At 36.3% G+C, this 19,104-nt stretch overlaps 1 protein-coding gene across 2 annotated transcripts in view; it reads left to right on the top strand.

The window, feature by feature from the left end:
- The window catches only part of NXPH1 (neurexophilin 1), a 138,494-nt gene extending 132,340 nt beyond the window's left edge, over positions 1 to 6,154 (top strand). For both annotated transcript variants that reach the window (XM_066185212.1, XM_066185304.1), the window contains exon 2: positions 4,118 to 6,154. In XM_066185212.1, coding sequence (XP_066041309.1) covers positions 4,118 to 4,879 — 762 coding nt within the window. In that variant the 3' untranslated portion in view covers positions 4,880 to 6,154. The remainder of the gene's footprint in view (positions 1 to 4,117) is intronic.
- The last annotated feature ends 12,950 nt before the right edge of the window (positions 6,155 to 19,104 follow it).

The following is a 19,104-nucleotide window of genomic DNA, read 5'->3' as shown; positions in this document are numbered from 1 at the left end:
AAAAATTACTTACAGATCAATTCCTGTGTCTTTTTAATGATACTTTTGGATATTGCGCCCAATGACACTACTGTCTTTCCTTCTTCAAAGAAGAAGTAGAAGAAATGGAAGAACAATTAGTCAGTATTTGTTGGAAAAGAGTTGCCAGGCAGTAGTAAAAGCTCTTGGTTCCTTTTCATTATCAGTAGACTTTACTAGGTAGTGCAAATCCATACTTTCCAGTAAAAGTACAAGACCAGAACCAAATATCAGTCTGCCATGCCTAATATGTGCTTTTCCAATGACGTTTGTAGCACTAGATAAGCACTTCTAAATTTTTTTGCTCCTTTCTATTTTTCTATACAAAAATTTCTGCCATCATCATTCAGAACCACCTCTGGCTATGCAGTCATGAAGGAAATCCCCCTATTCAGCCCTTTTGAATAGGGGGATTTATTGCACTGTAGTGATGTTTTGGGTTAGCACTCGTAAACAGCTAAACACCTCACAGTTCTTTGTTTACTTTCCCCATTTCCCCAGTGGGATGGGGAAGAGGAAAGGAAGAATAAAAGGAAGAAAACTTGGGAGTCAAGAAAAAGAAAAATTTAATAACTGAAGGATAAAGAGAAGAAGAAAGAAGAAAACAAACCAGAACAAGTGATGTAAAGGCAACACTCAACACACAACCAACTCCAGTGGGTAGAATGATGACCAACCAGTTCCTTAACAAAAGATGGGTACCCCCTCTAAACCTCCTACTCTTCCTTTTAATTGCTAAGCATGATGCTACATCTTATGGAATATCTCTGGTGAATTCAGGTTCTCTGCTCAGTTGTGTCCACTCCCAATACATTGTGCACTTCCCCAGTCTATTCACTTGAGGGACTGAGAGAGAAACAGAGAAGGCCTTGGTGCTGTACACTGTTCAGCCACAAGTAGAACATTAGTGTGTTACCAACTTTTCAGTCAAGAGTTTTACCACAGCACCAGATGAGCTGCTATGAAGAAAATGGACTCCATTCTAGACAGAGCCATTAAAACTGGGCCAAATGTTTCAATGTTTCATCCAGGAGTGACACTTGGCTATGGAAAAGAAGGCAAAATTAGTGAGCTAATCGATAAAGTAGAATATGTAAGTTTCTGAATTGTATGTAGATGTCCTTAAGGAAGAGGACAAAAGAGCACCATAGAATTTAGGCTGCTCCATGTTTTCTTATCCACTTGAAATTGGCTCTTTTTCCGTGCACCCCTAAAATAGTGCAAAACCTGATGCTTTTGCATGCTCTTTCTTGTATTATTGCAATCTTGTGTTTGGGAAGAAGTGAGATTGAAGAAAACTGAAGTTCAGTTCATGTGCAAGAACTGCTGCATTTGCAGAAATTCTATTACACAGCAATGCTCTGTGTTATTGGGTGTGTGAGTCTCTGAGGATACTTTCTATAGCAGACAGTATACTAGCACTGTATGAAAAAGCAGTTGGATGGAAAATGTTAGTGGAAGCACAATGAATTCTAGAGCTTTTTTATTAATGCTTGTGGGCTGTTTTTTTAGTGCTCACACAGAATCTTGAGTTGGAAGGGCAGGTTCAGGCCTTTACTCATGAATGCAACCAGTTACCCACGCTGAAAATCACAAACAGGGGTCTCAGGGCTAACTGCACAGCCAGAAATTTCAGGTATTACAAAATCGATGACAGTAACAATCAGTTGTATCTGTTAGATTGGGTATGAAGCAGTATAGAATGCATGTAGCCTAAATCATCCATTTCCATGAAATACACTGGCTTTCAAAAAACCACGTATTGGATCAGCCATCAATCGTTTCAGAAAATAACTCCTCCCTTTCCTGAGTCTCCAGTTTCATATATCTGAAAAAAAGAGGAGATCTATTTTAAGGTTTTTTATACTCTTACATATTGTTACATTGGAACTAGTAGTCTAATCCTATGAAATGTAAACCATTAGATGAAGAAAGGAAAACAAAGGAGAAACAAACTCCAAACAAAGAAAATGAGAGTGGTAAGCAGTCTGTATCCTACCTACAGATTGCTGGTTTACTAGCTCTGCTAGCTGACTGCTTAGATTCATTGTAGGTTGACAGATTCATTCTAGACAGGCACATTTTTCCTTTTAACCACATTTCTTTTCTTATTTTGCCCTCCTTCCCCGTACGCCATAGCAAAAAAAAAAAAAAATGTATTCTGAGTCTCTTTCACTCTCCCTGTGACATCTTCATTGCTGCTTCATTAACCAATGCACCATCAGTGCATTTTATTACAGCTTCTCTCCTGGCCTACTGTGTTATTGCTAAGATGCAGCTATGAACTGGCTATCAAAGTGCTAGTCTGTGTTTTAATCCTTCTGTCCCTTCAAAAGATGGGGAAGTTGTCTCTGGTAAAATCCTGAATTAAATCCACATTTTATCTATTATCCTTACTGGCCCCACATGAAATGGATTGGGGCGGTATTGTGTGGGATGTGACAGATTTATTTAACTATTTATTTGCTGTTAAAGGGCATATCTCCTGTCTGATCAGTGTATTAAGACAATTTAGACTGATTTTATGTATGTGCCTTCAAATGACCTTGAAAAACTACTGAAGTTAATGAAAGTGTGTTTCAATTTCATGATTGTTAAGAAATGAAAAGGCCATGCTGTGATAGATATCCTCCGTGACATATACCTCCAGTTGTACCAGTAGGGAGGGGACATGATTTAAATACTATCTGGTTTGCAGTGGGTTTCCTGGGTATGGAATGCACTTAATTCATTTTTAAGTGAAGAGGAAAGATATAACTGCAAGTATGATAGAAGCACATAAATCAGTGCCAGAACACAGGGGAATAAAAGAGGCATATTTGAAATCTCATATGTAGCCATGAGAAGGGAAATAAGAAACTTGATGGCCTCTTCAGAGCAGTGCAAGTGTTAAAAAATTGGGCAGTGTGTGTGTGGTGCAAATTTTAGGGGGAGTGTGACTACATGTATTGTCAGTCCCTTTCCATCCACCCTGCACGAATTCCAGCCCTCCCAGGTATGCTCTGTCAGAGCTCTCTGCCTGTGCTGCATGTTAGACAGCTGTGAGCCTGCAACTGTTCTCTGTTTTCTGCTCAATTAAAGCAAAGAGAAAAAATATAAATAAGACAAATTGCTCTGACAGTAAATGTTGTGAAAAACTGTCTGAAATATATGATTTTGCATGAACTTGGTGCAAGATTTTCTTTTCTTTTAAAATATGATTTTGCAGGATTTTTTTATTACTGCTTTTAAATTGGTGCCTCTTTTTTCATAAATATACAAAAGGCTTTCTGTCTTACACAGATCACTATTTAATTTAGGGAGGAAATGGTGAAAAAAGAAGTGAAGTGAGGAAGAAAAAATGCTTGTCATAGTAGATACAGACAAAGCAAATCTGTAGTTGGTCTGTAAGGAATTATTAGAAAAGGCTGTGACTTCTCCTGCATTAACTGATGTGGAGTACACTGTATGTACAGCTGTCGACTCAAAACTCATTAAAATTTTCATTATTCTGTTACTTATACCGTAGTTGTGACTGAAGGTCCCAGTCAAGAACATAGACCATTGAGTATTCATAAAAGGAGCAGGGAAATTGTATTATCATTATTAGATTCATAATGACATGGACTCCAAGCGTGGTCAGGCTGGCACCACCAAGGCAGCACCCTGACAGTGGATGCCCGGGGAGCAAAAATAAATGAATGTGTATCTGATGGTGGAAGACACAGCAACTTTGCAGAGCAAACACTCAAGCAAGAACGCTTCACTCTGAGGTGCCACATACAGCCTGAAGGATGACAAAACTGTGTACCTCAGTTTTTGCAGCAATTAATTACACACTCATCACTCACAGACATCATAACAGAAGGATAATGTGAGTGTCTGTAATTAAATCTGAAGGCCAATTAAAAAAACTGCAAAGGAGAATCAAGTAACAACTACTTAGAAAGTGGAGGAAAACAGACATTTCTCTTTTGGTTTACAGTGTAGAGGTAAAAATTAATGTCTCAAATAAATATTTTTCTATGATTAGGAAATCTGATCATTTTGCTATCAGGTGGAAATGATGGGTTTTATATCACATATCTCAATATATTGTTTTTCTTCTCTTCTTTTTAAGGTTACCTGTGCAAATTTAACAAATGGAGGAAAAACAGAACTCCTAAAATCAGGAAGCTCCAAATCCACACTAAAGCACATATGGACAGAAAGTAGCAAAGACTTGTCCATCAGCCGACTGCTGTCACAGACTTTTCGTGGAAAGGAAAATGATACAGATTTGGACCTGCGATACGATGCCCCAGAAACTTATTCTGAGCAAGATCTCTGGGACTGGCTGAGGAACTCCACAGATCTGCAAGAGCCTCGGCCCAGAGCAAAGAGACGGCCCATCGTCAAGACTGGGAAATTTAAAAAGATGTTTGGCTGGGGAGATTTTCATTCCAACATCAAGACTGTGAAGCTAAATCTGTTAATAACAGGGAAAATCGTTGACCATGGCAATGGGACGTTTAGTGTTTACTTCAGGCATAACTCCACTGGTCAAGGGAATGTATCTGTGAGCCTAGTGCCCCCTACAAAAATAGTGGAATTTGACTTGGCACAACAGACAGTGATTGATGCCAAAGATTCCAAGTCCTTTAACTGTCGAATCGAGTATGAAAAGGTTGACAAGGCTACCAAGAATACACTCTGCAACTATGACCCTTCAAAAACATGTTATCAGGAGCAAACCCAGAGCCACGTGTCATGGCTCTGCTCCAAGCCCTTTAAAGTAATCTGTATTTACATTTCCTTTTATAGTACAGATTATAAACTAGTACAGAAGGTGTGTCCTGATTACAACTACCACAGTGACACACCCTACTTCCCTTCAGGGTGAGGACCAACTTGTGTCTGAGACTGAAGCCTGGGGAAAAAAAGAGGTCGAATGACAGGGCTGTAACCTCAAGGAGGAAGGCCACATTTATTGCCTGGAATGTGTCTACCTGCTGCTGCTGATGTCAAATGGCTGCAAATATGTTAGTGGAAAACAATCTAATGTAATTTTTGCCCAGTCAGCTCCATGTATCAATCTAGGTGTAAATCACTATGGATTTGAAATAAAACCATACACATACACAGAGACACATGCACACTTTTCAGCACGCATTATTGAGATTCCTGTTAAGAAATCTTTCATTGTCTGATATCTAACGATTCAGCATAACCTATCATCACGCAAAATGGATTAACTAGACAGTACAAGGTTTCTAACGCAGACTGTTATGGAGATCTCCTTGAAAGTCCTTTGAGTACATGCCAATCAATAATCCCCACTCATGTATTCTACTGCTTGGAGTAGCTGTACTGGTAAATAATACTGTAGGAATAAATACTTGTTAAAATGGGAAAAAAGTGTGTTTAGAGTTCAGTATTCCATATTATATGAACACAGCAAAGTGTCATGACTTTTCCCAGCACACAGTAGGCACATTCAAGGTGGTGTTGGTGGCTCTTTTCCATGGAGCAAGCCTGTTTCTAGTAAAGATGGGCAAACATTTGGAATTTACATGTGAGCAGACATTCTGGTTTAATTTTTCTCTGACTCTTTAAGCTCTGATTCTTTAAACTTGTTTGAGTTTAGGCCAGCTAAACTACTTAAAAACTGGAATTGATCTCTAAGAAGGAAAATGCCTGGTGGAGAACATGTAAGTTATAAGTGGCTGTCTTATCTTTATTACAAAATATTGTAACAAATTCAATATCCTAGTCTTCATTTGTATGAATGGTTTGTATTGTACATAATTTAACCAGTGTTATTTGAGCTGCTTATTAATATTAACTTGTAATTGTCTCTCTGCTTGTTATTGGTTAAAACAATCAAGGAAATGAGGAATTCATTTTATCAATGTAGCTGTAAACTCCATTAAAAGACAGAACTATGTACAAAGCATTTATTCAGCTAAAGTATTGTTGAAAGCTATACATATACAACACTACAGTTTGTCTGTATTTAGATATTTTATTTCCAGAGGAAAAAAATGAACTGTACATAAAAATAAAAAAATCTTAAAGTTGAATTTCAATATGTACTGTGTAGATAGTAGTTTAAATAGTTCTGACAAGTGGGTAGTACTCCAAGTCTAATATGATTTTCAATATTGTCTCTTTGCATATGTACATATATAGACATCTATTTATGAATTTGTGCGTGTGTATATTTGTGCGTGTATCAGTACATGTGTGTGTGAGTGTGTGCAAATACATAAATATGTTGAATACATATAACTTTCTTGAGCCCTTTTCCTAGCAAGCAGATCTTATTACTAAAGGTCTTGCTAGTTCAAGCAGAAGCCCCCACTCTGATAAGAAATTACAGGGGCAGGGCTTTGTTTAAAATGAGTCATTTTAATTTAGAAGTGGGAAAACATAGAGCCACTCTCTGTGTACAAAGGCCTGTCTTTGCCTTAATTCTAGCCTCCTGTGAGGTACTGATCTCTATGGAATGAAGAGATCCCTTTTTATGGTACTAGGGAATTTTATTCCTGTAAGAAAAAGCTCATAGCTTTTATATATATTTATATTTTGTGGAAAGTGGCATACTTTATCCCCAACACCCAGAAGACCAGCAACTGTAAGAAGTCCATGCCTAAAAGAAGGCTGCCCAAAGAAGCACTCAGTATTTCATATCATGTCTTTCAGAATTATCATTCCTGGAAATGTTTTCTTTCCCTTTCAACCCTTGCCCCCATGTTCTGTGCTCTTGGGTCACAGATGCAAATGCAAATATGGGTCAGCTTTCAACTATGTGCAGCATTATGAACAGCTTCTCCAAAATCTCAATAAACACTCCACTAGTGTTTCAAGAACTGAAAAGTTCAAAACAACTACCAGTTGAGGACCTGTCTTGCTGAAATGTGCAGAGCCTAATCAAGAATGGAACAAAGCAAATGGATAACATTATTGAAAGTAAATGTTTTCCCACTGATGTACCAGTAGGAGAGGAGACATTCATATTATTATTGCTTTGGCTTCTTTGAATAGATATACTTGTGGAAATTTCTGCATTATGAATGACATTTCCCAGGGCAAATTTGTGAACCCAGACCGTGTGTAGATTTGGAGAAAGAAATTTTCCAAGCCATGTAGTTCCTATTCTGATCTCATTCAGGAATATGCTGACACACAAATTTTTTTCCTTTGACAGGGATTATGATTAAACTGGTAATGTTTATCCCTTGTGCTCTATGAAAAGTAATTGTTATGAATATAGACCATAAAGTAATTTGTGTTGTTGCCAATAGTTAGATCTTGGGTCTATTAAATCAATGGGAACTTTGCTATTGATTTCAATATAAATTTCCATTTAATAGTATGTGGAACTCCAGTATTAAATATGGTTAACAATCTTAGAAATCTGTATTACAATTGAGCATTATATGGTTTGTTCATATTCCTGGAAAATGGATGTAAAATACTATTGCTGGTACAGTTTCTTTATTTTCTATATTTTTTAAAACTTCACATAAATATATGAAATATATACATTCTGTTCATATATAAATATTTGTCCACTTTTCAGGTAACATCTATACAAAAAGTAACTATTTATCATGCAATGGTTTTGATCCTATTAATTGTGGTTGTTGGTATTTCATCTGCCTCTGTCACAGTCACTCATACTACTAATTAGTCTTAAGCCTTTGAAGAATTTGCTATTCTTCATAAGCATTGTTGAATTTGAACTTGGAAGAGCTCTCTTGGTGATTGAGTTGTGAAACAGTGATCTAATATCAGAATAGATAATGTATTACTTAGGTGCTAGTTCATTGCATTCCATTCAATCTATTTGGGAAATATTTTGTGTTTGCTAACTTTGTTAAAGAATGTTTTTGGTTCTGTCATTTGAAAAAGGATTTTAATGAACATGAATGTGTTAAGTCAGTTAAACAATGTATGTATGAGTCTCTGGGTCTTGCACATGAACTATGCCTTAATGGAGTGCTAGGCTAGGCAAATGTTGCCACACTAAAACTCACTAATTCTAGACGTAATAAAGATGTATATCTCTAAAGGTATATTTTTAGGATTAAAGAAGATTAAGTTACTTATTCTTAAGAAGTGAAGAGACTGTTTCTGTTCACTTTTTTTTTTTAACTTTTAAATCATGCTTTGGTTCTTATTTTCACTCTATAGAGAAAACACAGATAGAGATATTTTAATGGAACCAATTATTTTTGGTGGAAAAATACATGAATCATGCACTTGAGAAAGTATCAGTATCAATATTAAACTTGCCTTGCATGGATCAGTGATATTATTTATGTGTCAGTTCCTGTGCTTTTGCAAAAAGGAATCCAAGATAAAGGAAATGGGCGGTTTGAAAAAAACCCTGCAGAAATCACTGATCAAAGTTCTAAACAGTGGAGGAAACCTGTAAGGCTTTTACTTGTTAATTTTATCAAAATATTTCAGCATGGGGCAGAAAATATACTATCTTCTCTCCTTCTGAAATCTCTTGTAAATTTTTATCCCTTTCTTCCTTTCCCCTCTTACACTGATAGGAAGTGAACTAAAAGATTCAGCTTAACACAGACATTGTTTTTCAAAGTTTGCCCTTAAAAAGCAATGATGTCAGAAACCATTGAAAATTACTATAGTAACTTATAGTAACTTAGAAATATTCAAACTCCATTTATGGGAGACCAGAATGAAAGTCTTGTAGTGTTCTGATACATGTTAGCACAGAAATTTAAATACTATTCAAGTCATTTGGTCAGAGGGTGGTTTTACCATGATTAAATCATGACATCCTCATGAGTTCTGAATGCTGTGTTGTAAACTGCAATTCTAGTAGAATATCAAAAGCCACTCTGAAAATTATGTGTTAGTGAATTGTGGAAGAAAATGGATTAAAAAATATCTTCTAAGCTTACAGTAAAACCAGCCTAAAGCGTAGACAACTGTTCTGAAGAATTATTCCTCAACAGAAGACAATCAACCTCAGTCTTGGCATCTTGTGGGTCCTTCTATGTCCTTCTGTGCAGAGTTAGTAAAATTGTATCTGACTGCATCTAGTAAAGGAAGAAAGGCTTTTCTCTCGTGATTTGTACTTAGCTGAATGTCATAGGACTGCCAGAGACCTCAAATGGCTGCATCAAATATCTGTTATGCTAAGAGCTGCATAATATATAATGCATCCAGTACCTAAATAGGGAATGGTTTTGATGCCAAGAACTCCTAATTTTAAAGACAGTGTACTGTAGAGTTCTTGTGAACCATGTACTTAAAAATTTGAAGCATACTGGTTATGATTTTTATTGTTAAATATACACAGTTCCACAAAAAGAATTATTTTTAAAATCTCATACATACAACAATGAAATACAAGCACTCTTGGCCCTTCTGATTAGTTACAGTTACCTCTTTAATTTATAACTATAAATACTATTTCTCAAAATATTTAGACAGTGGAAGAACAGAGTATTTTATAATAAAATTTTTTTAATGATCAAAGTCTTACTAAAATTATGATAAAATTGGCTGATTAAATAATTTTCTGGATCAATTTGACAAAATAAGTATCTATGGATATGGTTAACACTTTTTGCTGCTTGGGAGAGACACTCATTAAAAATAAACTGCCATTTGTAGAGATGCAATAAATTGTGGAACTGTGGGAATATTGTATTTCCTTGAGTAGTACACACCTGACAGTATGATCTAATACTTGTAGCATGATTTCTCCAAGAACATTGATGCATCTTACAGCTAAAAATTAAATTTTCTCATTGTTTCCTGTATTCTGTGCTAATTAGTTAATGTACCCAAATTAGCAAGCAGGTTACTTGTTTTTTTATATAGATTTCTCATTAGAAAATATCTGTAAAATTCTTTAATTCTGTTTGAGGGATATAGGTGGTGAAATCTCTGCTTGAGCTTGGACTGATGTCTTGTGTAAGATAATTTTGAATCTTTTATCTTAGTTGGCCTTTGGGATAAAGAAAGAAATGTAGTTTTGTAGGTGCTTTAGATCAGGAGCAAGCAAATGACTCAGTTGAACTTTAATTCTAAGAGTTATAGTCCTGTTGTCAAAGAAGGAATTTGAGAAGACAGAACATGTTTGGGATTCATTCCTAGTTCAAATTGTACCTCAGTCACGTCTCAAGTAGGGATATTTCTATGAGGGAAGGCTTAAGTGGTGTGTGAAATTAACTTCTGCCTGTTGTTAATAAGAAATTAGAGGCACCAAAAGAAAATGTATAAGTTCAAAGCAGTTTGTACACATCAGTGAGGATGTGGCAATTAGCCATTTTAAAAAGTAAATCACGGCTTTATGGAAGGGCTACTGAGTTTCCGGGAAAAGCCCAATGCACTTGCAGATCTGTTCATCACAGAAAATAAGTGAAACCAGATTTGGCAAAGGCATAAATAACATGAAATGTTTAGTTCCTCGTCTAGGTCACAAAAAATCTAGGATGAGATGCAAAAGCCTACTTAGAAACAGGTAACCTAAGGAAAAATGAGATCACTTATGGATTGTAAATAAAAAGTCATATTAATTTTTCCAATATCCAATAGCTGTAATTGCTAAATTTATTATGACATATTTTTGAAGTATTTTTAAATTTCTTTTGTGAAAATAAATTATTTTGATTAGTCATGGGGTGGAAATAAGGATGGATTTTTTTTTTGCAAGGAAGTTTCGACAATTACAACATACTCCTTCCAGAGGCAAATACTCTGAACTCCTTTCAACTGGCTACTTATGGAATCCAGAACTGTGATTGCTGATAGTGAACAAACCAGAAATAATAGAACTTGAATGGCAGGGACCATGGTGATCTTGGGTTCATTGTATGTTAATTTTGTTGTGTTTGTGTGTTTCTGGTTTTGTGTTTTCATTTTTGTAAATCTAGAGGCATAAGAACTGCAGTTATTTAACCATGATTCACTTTAGCACTCTAAGTGTGGAGTTCACTCATAAACTCAATGAAACAAACTGATATATAAGTGTATGACATTAGGTGCACTAGACTTTATTTTGCTAATGACCTGCAGGTCATGTCCAGCTAATAAGGTGGACAGACACTAACAACACAGCTTGTGAAGCAAATGAATTCCCAAATGAATCTTCCATGACTTGAGAAAAAAATAACTGAAACCTTTAGCTGATGAACTTTGGTAAGTTAGCTTCAGAAAACAGGAGTAATATTCGCAAACCTTGAACTGTATTTTTCTCAAGAGCTCACCAAGATTTTCCAGTGCCATACCATTTTATGAAACTATAATATCTTCTCTGCCTATCAGAGACTTATCATTTCTTTAATCAAAACTATTACTCTGAGAAAGGTTTTAGCAAGTAATCTCCCATTTTTCAGTGAGGTATTTTTTTCTAAAACTTCTTGTACCATTATTTTACAAATGTTGCAGAAGTTTCCACTTTTTACTCTGCAGACTATGCTGTTACTGAATTTACTCACCCAAAAGAAGGCTTTTCCTCCTACTGAGGTAAAAGCATCCCTTTCATTTATTCATGGGAATCACACAAATTTGCCCAATTTACTTCCTTTTGCTAATTGCACAAGTATTACCTGTAAAGTTGCTTTTAATTAACCACTCCAAAAGAACTGTGTTGGTCTTTTCAGAACTACTCCCATTTCATCAGTCTTTAATACGCTTAAAGACTGCAAAATGAATGCAATATTTTACATGGAATTCCAAAGATAAAGGGTCTCATCACATTTCTCTAATGAAATTCCTTCATATTCATAGTTACAGTGGTTTCTCTCAGGTCCCAAACTGCAAAAACTTTACTGCTAATGAGATCTCCACTATTATTTCTATTAGAAGTGAGTCTTAACTATACTGCTTTCCAGTGTTCCTTCTCATCTGAGTTTTGAAGTAGCAGTCTTCAGATGTATTCACGGCTACTTTCCTTTGCCATTACTTTATGCAAGTCTACCTCCTTAGACCCATTTTTAATACATTTCTATCCTCATGGATTAAAGAATTGCCTATGAACTTCATTAGCACATTACTTAGACTTCCAGCTAACTGCTGGGATGTCAGAAAGATAGGAAATATTTTATTGTTCTTTTCTGATTGATTTCTGGTCTGCCTTCTTCCCTGTTCGGTGTGTTTTTTTCTTTTTCAAAGTCCATTTGTCTGCTTCAGATCAGATGTGAGTAGTGCTTACTGATGTGTTTACACATAGGAAGGGATGAAATATATAATTACGTTTTCTGTTAAAAATTGATCTAATGAGGTGATTATGTAAACTCATTTAGATATACAAAGTAACAAGTACTTGCAACTAATCCTCGGGTAAAGATTTAGGTATGCCATTAAAAAATAAGTAGTTACTTTATTCATAGGACTGGGAACTAATGTAAAAAAAGTTGCTGCCTGTGTCTAAATATCACTAAAGGCAAAGTGATTAGCTTGGTAGTAGAACAAATCAGTAATAAAATTTCATATCATTCCTGGGAAATATACACCATTTCCATTTAGTTTCCCACTATTTCTTTTATCTTTTTAGGTAGAAGGCTAATATCCAGTTGGAATTGCCAGCCTGTAGGCTTATTCAATTCCTTTCACTTTGCCTTATTCTCCCCCAGACATTCTTAACATTATTTTAAAAAGGCTTTACACTTGATTCCTTTTGCTACTCGTATATGACTTAGACCATCTGATGGCTAGTTGCCAAGAGAAGGCAACTAACTTTCTGTAACTGTAATCTCCCCTTTGAACTTTTGAATTTGTAAATTTCTGGAACATTAGTTTAGGTATTTGCCTATGAATAGTTTTTAGGACTCTCCAGTGTGCTTAATTACTTGTTCATTCTATGTAAATTGTCTCCAAACTCAGTAGTTCTCAAACTGTATGTTCTTGTACCCTTTCCTCAAAGAACATTAATCTTGAAGTCTTTCACTTTCTTACTGCTGTTCTGCACTCACTCCTAGAATGTCATGATGTTAGAAATGAGAGTAATGCACCCATTTACCCTTGTTTCCAGTGTTACCCTGCTCTTGTACCCCTCAGGATGGTATGCATCAACACTTCCAAACTGCTGGTATGGAATATCACAATTGCAAATGAAACAATTATTTCCTTCCAAGTCTTCTTGGACTGGAAAAAAAGGAAGAAGTTCTCTTGTAGCACTCTTTTATATCTTTGAAGACTGTTACCATATTAAGCCATCAGTCATAGTTTTTCTGGATTTAGCAGTTTTTGTTTCTATAGCATGTTTGACTGCTTTTTTCTGACTACTCTAAAACCTGCCTACCCTTTCAAGTGGAACTCTAAAGAAAATAGACTATTCTGGCTTATGTCTTGCCAACAGTGAGAAAAGCAGAATGTGAATAATTATTTTCTCTTAGTTTCTATGTACTTGTATCAGTGTACTGTGTAATACCAATATCATAGTAATTTATCATCATTTATCATTGAATACCACCTGCTTATGCAGTAAGGTTGTCTAACCTGTAATTCCACATTTTCTATTTCTGCATTCTATGTTCTTTTCTGCCTGTGGTAAAATTTAAACTACCAAATTTCAGTAAGATAGGGTGTAAATTTACAGAACACTAGCTTCTCCATGCCAGATTTCCCTGTGGATTCTTGTAGCCTACACTAATGCTGTCTCTGTGCAAAATGTGAAGTAGAAGACATCACAGAGAGCTATACTTCCTGCTTAGCAAAGTGTCAGCATGAAAAGTTGGTATGCAGCAGCAAGTATACTGTAAATTCATGCTTTAGTTTGCTGTACTAATCTGTTTGTGTAGACAAGCCCCAAGTGTAGCCCCAAGTGAACCCTCCTCTGCACTTCTATTGAATTTCTTATTGATTTCAGACCAATCCCCCCATTTATCAAGATAACGTTGGTATTCAATATAGCACTTATCTCCTCCCCCTTTTTTCATTTCAAAGTTACATCAACACTTCATAGTCTTTGTAGTCTTTAATGATATTGTAAATCATTGCAAGATGGAACAGGTGGAGTCTTAACATTGTGAGAGTAACCAAGATGGCATTTTTACAATTACAGTTTTTAGACTACAATCACACAAGTTTAAAGCAATGATTAACTGAGGACTAAACAGGAGACTGAAAAAATTATTCACCAGGAGAGATACTTTTAATGTGTTGAGAGAATGAGCTACTTTTGTAATTTATATGCTTTTGGAAGGAAGAAAGGTCAGAAACTTTAAGGAGATTCTTGCGTGTAAAGTCAAGGCAGAAATGTATTTCTCTTGGAACTACTGACAATTAATAAGGGCCTAATTCCTTCTCATATTAATGAGTGAAATAATTCCTTGGAGAATGCTGTTCATAGTTTCTTTGGGATTTATGCTGACATTTTTAATATATTAGAAGTACCTGTTACCTATGGCCTGTTACTATGTATTCCGAATAAAAAACTGCCTAGATCAGAGGTTGCAGTTTGGGAAAATGACTTTTATATAACTCTAAGACAAGTTCCCACATTTTAATGGACATCACATGTCTAAGAAATGTTAATGCTATCTTCTTATCAAAACAAGGACTTTAGCTCTCTAAATATTATTTCAGTGTTCTCATCATTAAATTTTCATCATTTAGTTTTAATCTGAATTTGATCCTTCTTTATAAAAAATTAACTACAAATATTTGTAAAACAAAACTCACCTATGTCTACTCTTTACACTGTTTTACTATTAGCCATCAGCTCTCTGTTTACCTCTGGTTCTAATGTGGTTATCAGAACATACAGATTGTGAAAACAAAGGTTCAGGTCTCTGATTACTTGCAGGCAAAGACTTTGCCAGTGCTTTGATCAAATGGGTGTGATGAAGAAGCTGTATTAACAGTCTCCTATGCTAATAGACCTCTGTGATTGGTTTAAATGTGAGAATATCACTAAGGGAATAAATATGCCCAGCTTTCAGGCTGAAAGGAGGTAAGTTTGTAGGATATGTGAAGTCAGCTCACACCTGGCTGTAAAAAAGTGCATGAACAAATTTGTGGATCCGGGACTGGAACTGAGGAAGTGACTTCAGTTAACACCAGTCTAATTTCTGTAGTTTGCTGGTAAAAGAAATTTTCTGCTTCTTCTGCTCCTGGGCTGTTGCCTCCAAATATCCAGACTTGTCTTTTTCTCTGAATCAGATCTCATGACACCTGCAGTACAGATTGAATCAGTCCTTAGTCCTATATTTCCTTCAAAGCAATGAAAATAGGTTTCCCTTTTAAAACATATAGGTTTCATCCTCACCATTTCTATGAAAACCATCTGCCTACATCACTTGCCTAGAAAGTGGAAGACATGAATTCTAGTTAAAAATTCAGTGTTCCCTACTCTGCCAAATTATCCACTCTACCTGCATCCTCTAAGAGTATGATTTATCTTCTTTTCTGTTCTATGTGCTCTGAAAAAAACTACCATTCTGAACACCTCTAAGGTTTCAAGAAGAGAAAAATGTAAGGCTTAGGCATATGTTAGGTATTCATCATTCACCAGTTAAGTAAAATAGAAGCTTTCAAATATCCTGGAGTTTTATTGTTTGAAATTGTAAGAAGTGCAGGCTTTACCTTCTTTCCTGATAGACATCAACTTAACAAGGGCAATTGTGGCCTGAATTTTTTGGGGAAGGAGATCTAGCTATTCAAGGGGACTGTTTAGTCAGTCATCTAGGAAAGAATAGCATGAAATTTTGGGTTCAGTACCACAAGGACAAGCATGATGGGCTTCAAAGTGCATTTGTCCTTCTGTGAATCTAACCTCTACAGCTTAATCAAAAAACAAATGAAAGACCATTTACATTCTAGTGGAGGAAAGTGTCTCTCTCTATTTACTTGTTCACTGATTAATCAATATACTCAGAATTTATTTGCAGTGTTGTTCACTATTGGAACTAAAATACCAGTTGTTGTTAATTGCCTAACAGCCTGATAGGCATAAATTAACTCATTTCCTGCAGAAATTCTGTCAGAAGAGGGTCTTTCCACTCTTCACTTAGTTATATTTCTGATGTTATTAGTTCTGTATAACATCAAGCTAAATAGGAGACTGTGGAACCTGTGCTTTCCAAGGACTATGCTTCCACGAGGAGGCAACAACTGTGGAGCAGCATTCCCATGTGGAACTGCATCAGCTCTTGTATCCATATGGTCTCTCCTCACTAATACTGCTTCCTGCTGTTCACTGTAAGAAGATAAATCTGCATCCTTTTCCTACCCAAAAAAATTTCTGCATGACCTGTGTGAAGGACCTCGCACTTCCCTCTATCTCCTTCACCACTACTCTAGACAATTATGTAAGTGCTTTTTATTGCACATATTCCACTTGAAGATAAGCTATTCTGCTTGAGACATGACAATATTTTTTTTATCTACAATTACAGGTCATTGTTTTGGAGTTTCTGAAAAGAGCTATTGAAAAGCATCATTATTGCCAATTTTTTCTTTGTAAGTTTGGACTAACAAATGTCCTTATTGTATTGAAAAAATCGTGTTCGGACGATTTGAGTCATGAAGAGTAGTTTCAAAGATCTGTGGGTGAAAATAAATTGCTGGTTTCTAAGAGATTTGGCTGTAAACTGTCTGCCATTCATCTGAAGTAACCTATCTGGACATCATCTGGAAAAGGGTACAGTGTGTTTGATTTAAGAGCAGATATATTCTTTTGTGTGTGTTTTCAACTATAGAAGAAGATATGCTCCAGTATTTCATTGTTCAGGCAAGTAACATGACACCATTTTCACAGAGGGCATAGTTACAAGGTCAAATTTACACTATGACAGAATCAAGTCTTCTGAATATTTATATTGGGTCAAGTTTTGGTCTGTAATTTCTGATGTTCTTTGCTTATATAAAAACACTGACATTACTTGAAGTACTTAGCTTTGGAACAGTCTCAAATGCATATCAGAGTGTTTATCTGATATCCAACTTCAAGTCCACCAAAATCTGTGATAAGAGTCAGTTTGGAGCCTCTGGATTTTCTACCACAATTTTAATGAATACTACTACAACCAAAGGCATCAGGCCTAAATAAAAAGTCGTAATCGTGTCATAGACTAACATAACTGGATATTCTCAATGAGACAGGATAGCTGAATAAACCTTTCCTTATATTTGAGAGACAAGATCTAGTCAGTGAATGTTTTAGTGGTGGCTTTTCTTCCTCATCTTTGAAACTGAACACTTCTTCATCCCATTCTCAGGGAACAGAGTGTGATCTTGATACCGCAAAAGGAACTATGCTACAAAAAAGTTGTCTCCCTTCAAAGGATTGCTAAGGAATGGAACTACTGTTTTTTTGTGTTTGTCATGTGGTTATTTATTTATTGCTTATTATTTATTACTTACTATTTGCATAATGGATATATGATCCTACTTGCAGTGAGAAACAGACAGTCCCTGTCTCTAAAACCAGTTAAACAGAGATGGGAGTTTGAAGGTGTACATTATGGAGGATAAAAAGGAAGGTTAGGGATAAAGACAAGGAAAAGGAGATACTGCATGGTGCTTCAAAACTATCTCAGTGCTACTGTATCCTACTGATTGCATGAAATGTGCATATCCTAATTATTCTCTGAACAGGTCTCATCAAACACCTGGTAACTGGTAGGCTTGTAAAATGAAAGCCTCAAGGACAAGCATAGTGGTATACAGTAAAGCAACACTTGTGAGAAGAGCAATAGAATAATTATGTAAAAGAAATCTAGTATGAGGGCAACACAGGAAAAATAGATAATAAAAACTGCCATGTTATTTCGATAGTTACAGGTGGGATTACTATACTGCGCTCCATTATATAGTATAGATAGACCTTTGGTTTTAAGTCTTTTTATTTTCCACATCTGGCTTCTATATCTCTTCACCTGAGAGGTACTCCTGACCCTCCTGACCCAAACCCAAAGAAAGATTCATATAACTGTATTAGGTGGTTTATTTTTTTCTGGGTTTTTGTTTTGTTTTGTTTTGGGTTTTTTGATTTTTTTTTTTTTTTGTGTGTGTGTGTGTGTGTGTGTCTGTGTGTGTCTGTGTGTGTGTGTGTAGCTTAATTACTAATGGCCTGATCTCATCCTGGCTGGAAGCTGAACATCATATTTTTGCAATAAGGGACCTGCAGAATATTGCCTGTGTCTGAGATTCAGCCAGATTTTGTCTAATATAGTATGTATCAGGGTTTTGAAATCCTTTTCTGAGATGCTTAGCCATATCTTTGCACCTGGTTAACCTTATGCTGGGCTGCATCCAAAGCAGCATGGGCAGCAGGGCAAGGGAGAGAATCTGCCCCTCTGCTCTGCTTTGCTCTGCTCTGCTCTGCTCTGCTCTGCTCTGCTCTGCTCTGGTGAGACCCCACCTTCAGTGCTGCATCCAGCTCTGGTGTCCCAGCACAGGGAGAACAGAGACCTGTTGGAGAGAGTTCAGAGGAGGAACACAAAGATAATTAGAGTGGTAGAGCACCTCTTCTAAGAGGAAAGGCTGAGAGAATTAGGATTGTTCAGCCTGGAAGTAGAAGGCTTCACGTGACCTAGTTGCAGTCTTCTAACATCTGAAGGGAGCCTGCAAGAAAGATGGAAATAGACTATTTACAAGAGCATGGAGTGACAGAACAAGGAGGAATGGCTTCAAGTCAAAAGAGTACGTTTAGATTAGATATTAGGAAGAAATTCTTCACTGTGAAGGTGGTAAGGCCACTGGAACAGATTGGCCAGAGTTGTGCATGCTCTATCCTTGGAAGTGTTCTAGGCCAAGTTGGATGGGGCTCCTAGCAAACTGGCCTGGTGAAAGGTGTGCCTGCTCATTTCAGGGGGCTTGAAACTAGTTGTTCTTTAGGGTCACTTCCAACCCAAACTATTCTATGGATCTATGATGATTTTATAATTCTATGACTCTATGATAGGAGTCTCCACCACAACAGCACTACTGAGTGTGTCTTGAGATGTTCTACTCTTGTAATCAAGCTGAATCAGGAAATAGCTGAATATAAGGAAAAGGTTTTTCACCTAGAGAGTGATTGAACAGGCTCCTCAGGGAAATGGTCACAAGCACCAAGTCTGTCTAAGTCCAAGAAGGATTTGGACAAAGTTCTCAGGCACATCCTTGTGTGTGATCCTTGCAGTGTCCTGCACA

This window comes from Chamaea fasciata, unplaced genomic scaffold (genome assembly GCF_029207755.1).
Source record: "Chamaea fasciata isolate MVZ Bird 193981 ecotype frontalis unplaced genomic scaffold, bChaFas1.0.hap1 SCAF_1, whole genome shotgun sequence".
Lineage (NCBI taxonomy): Eukaryota > Metazoa > Chordata > Aves > Passeriformes > Sylviidae > Chamaea > Chamaea fasciata.
This window is presented reverse-complemented; position numbering and strand designations above follow the sequence as displayed.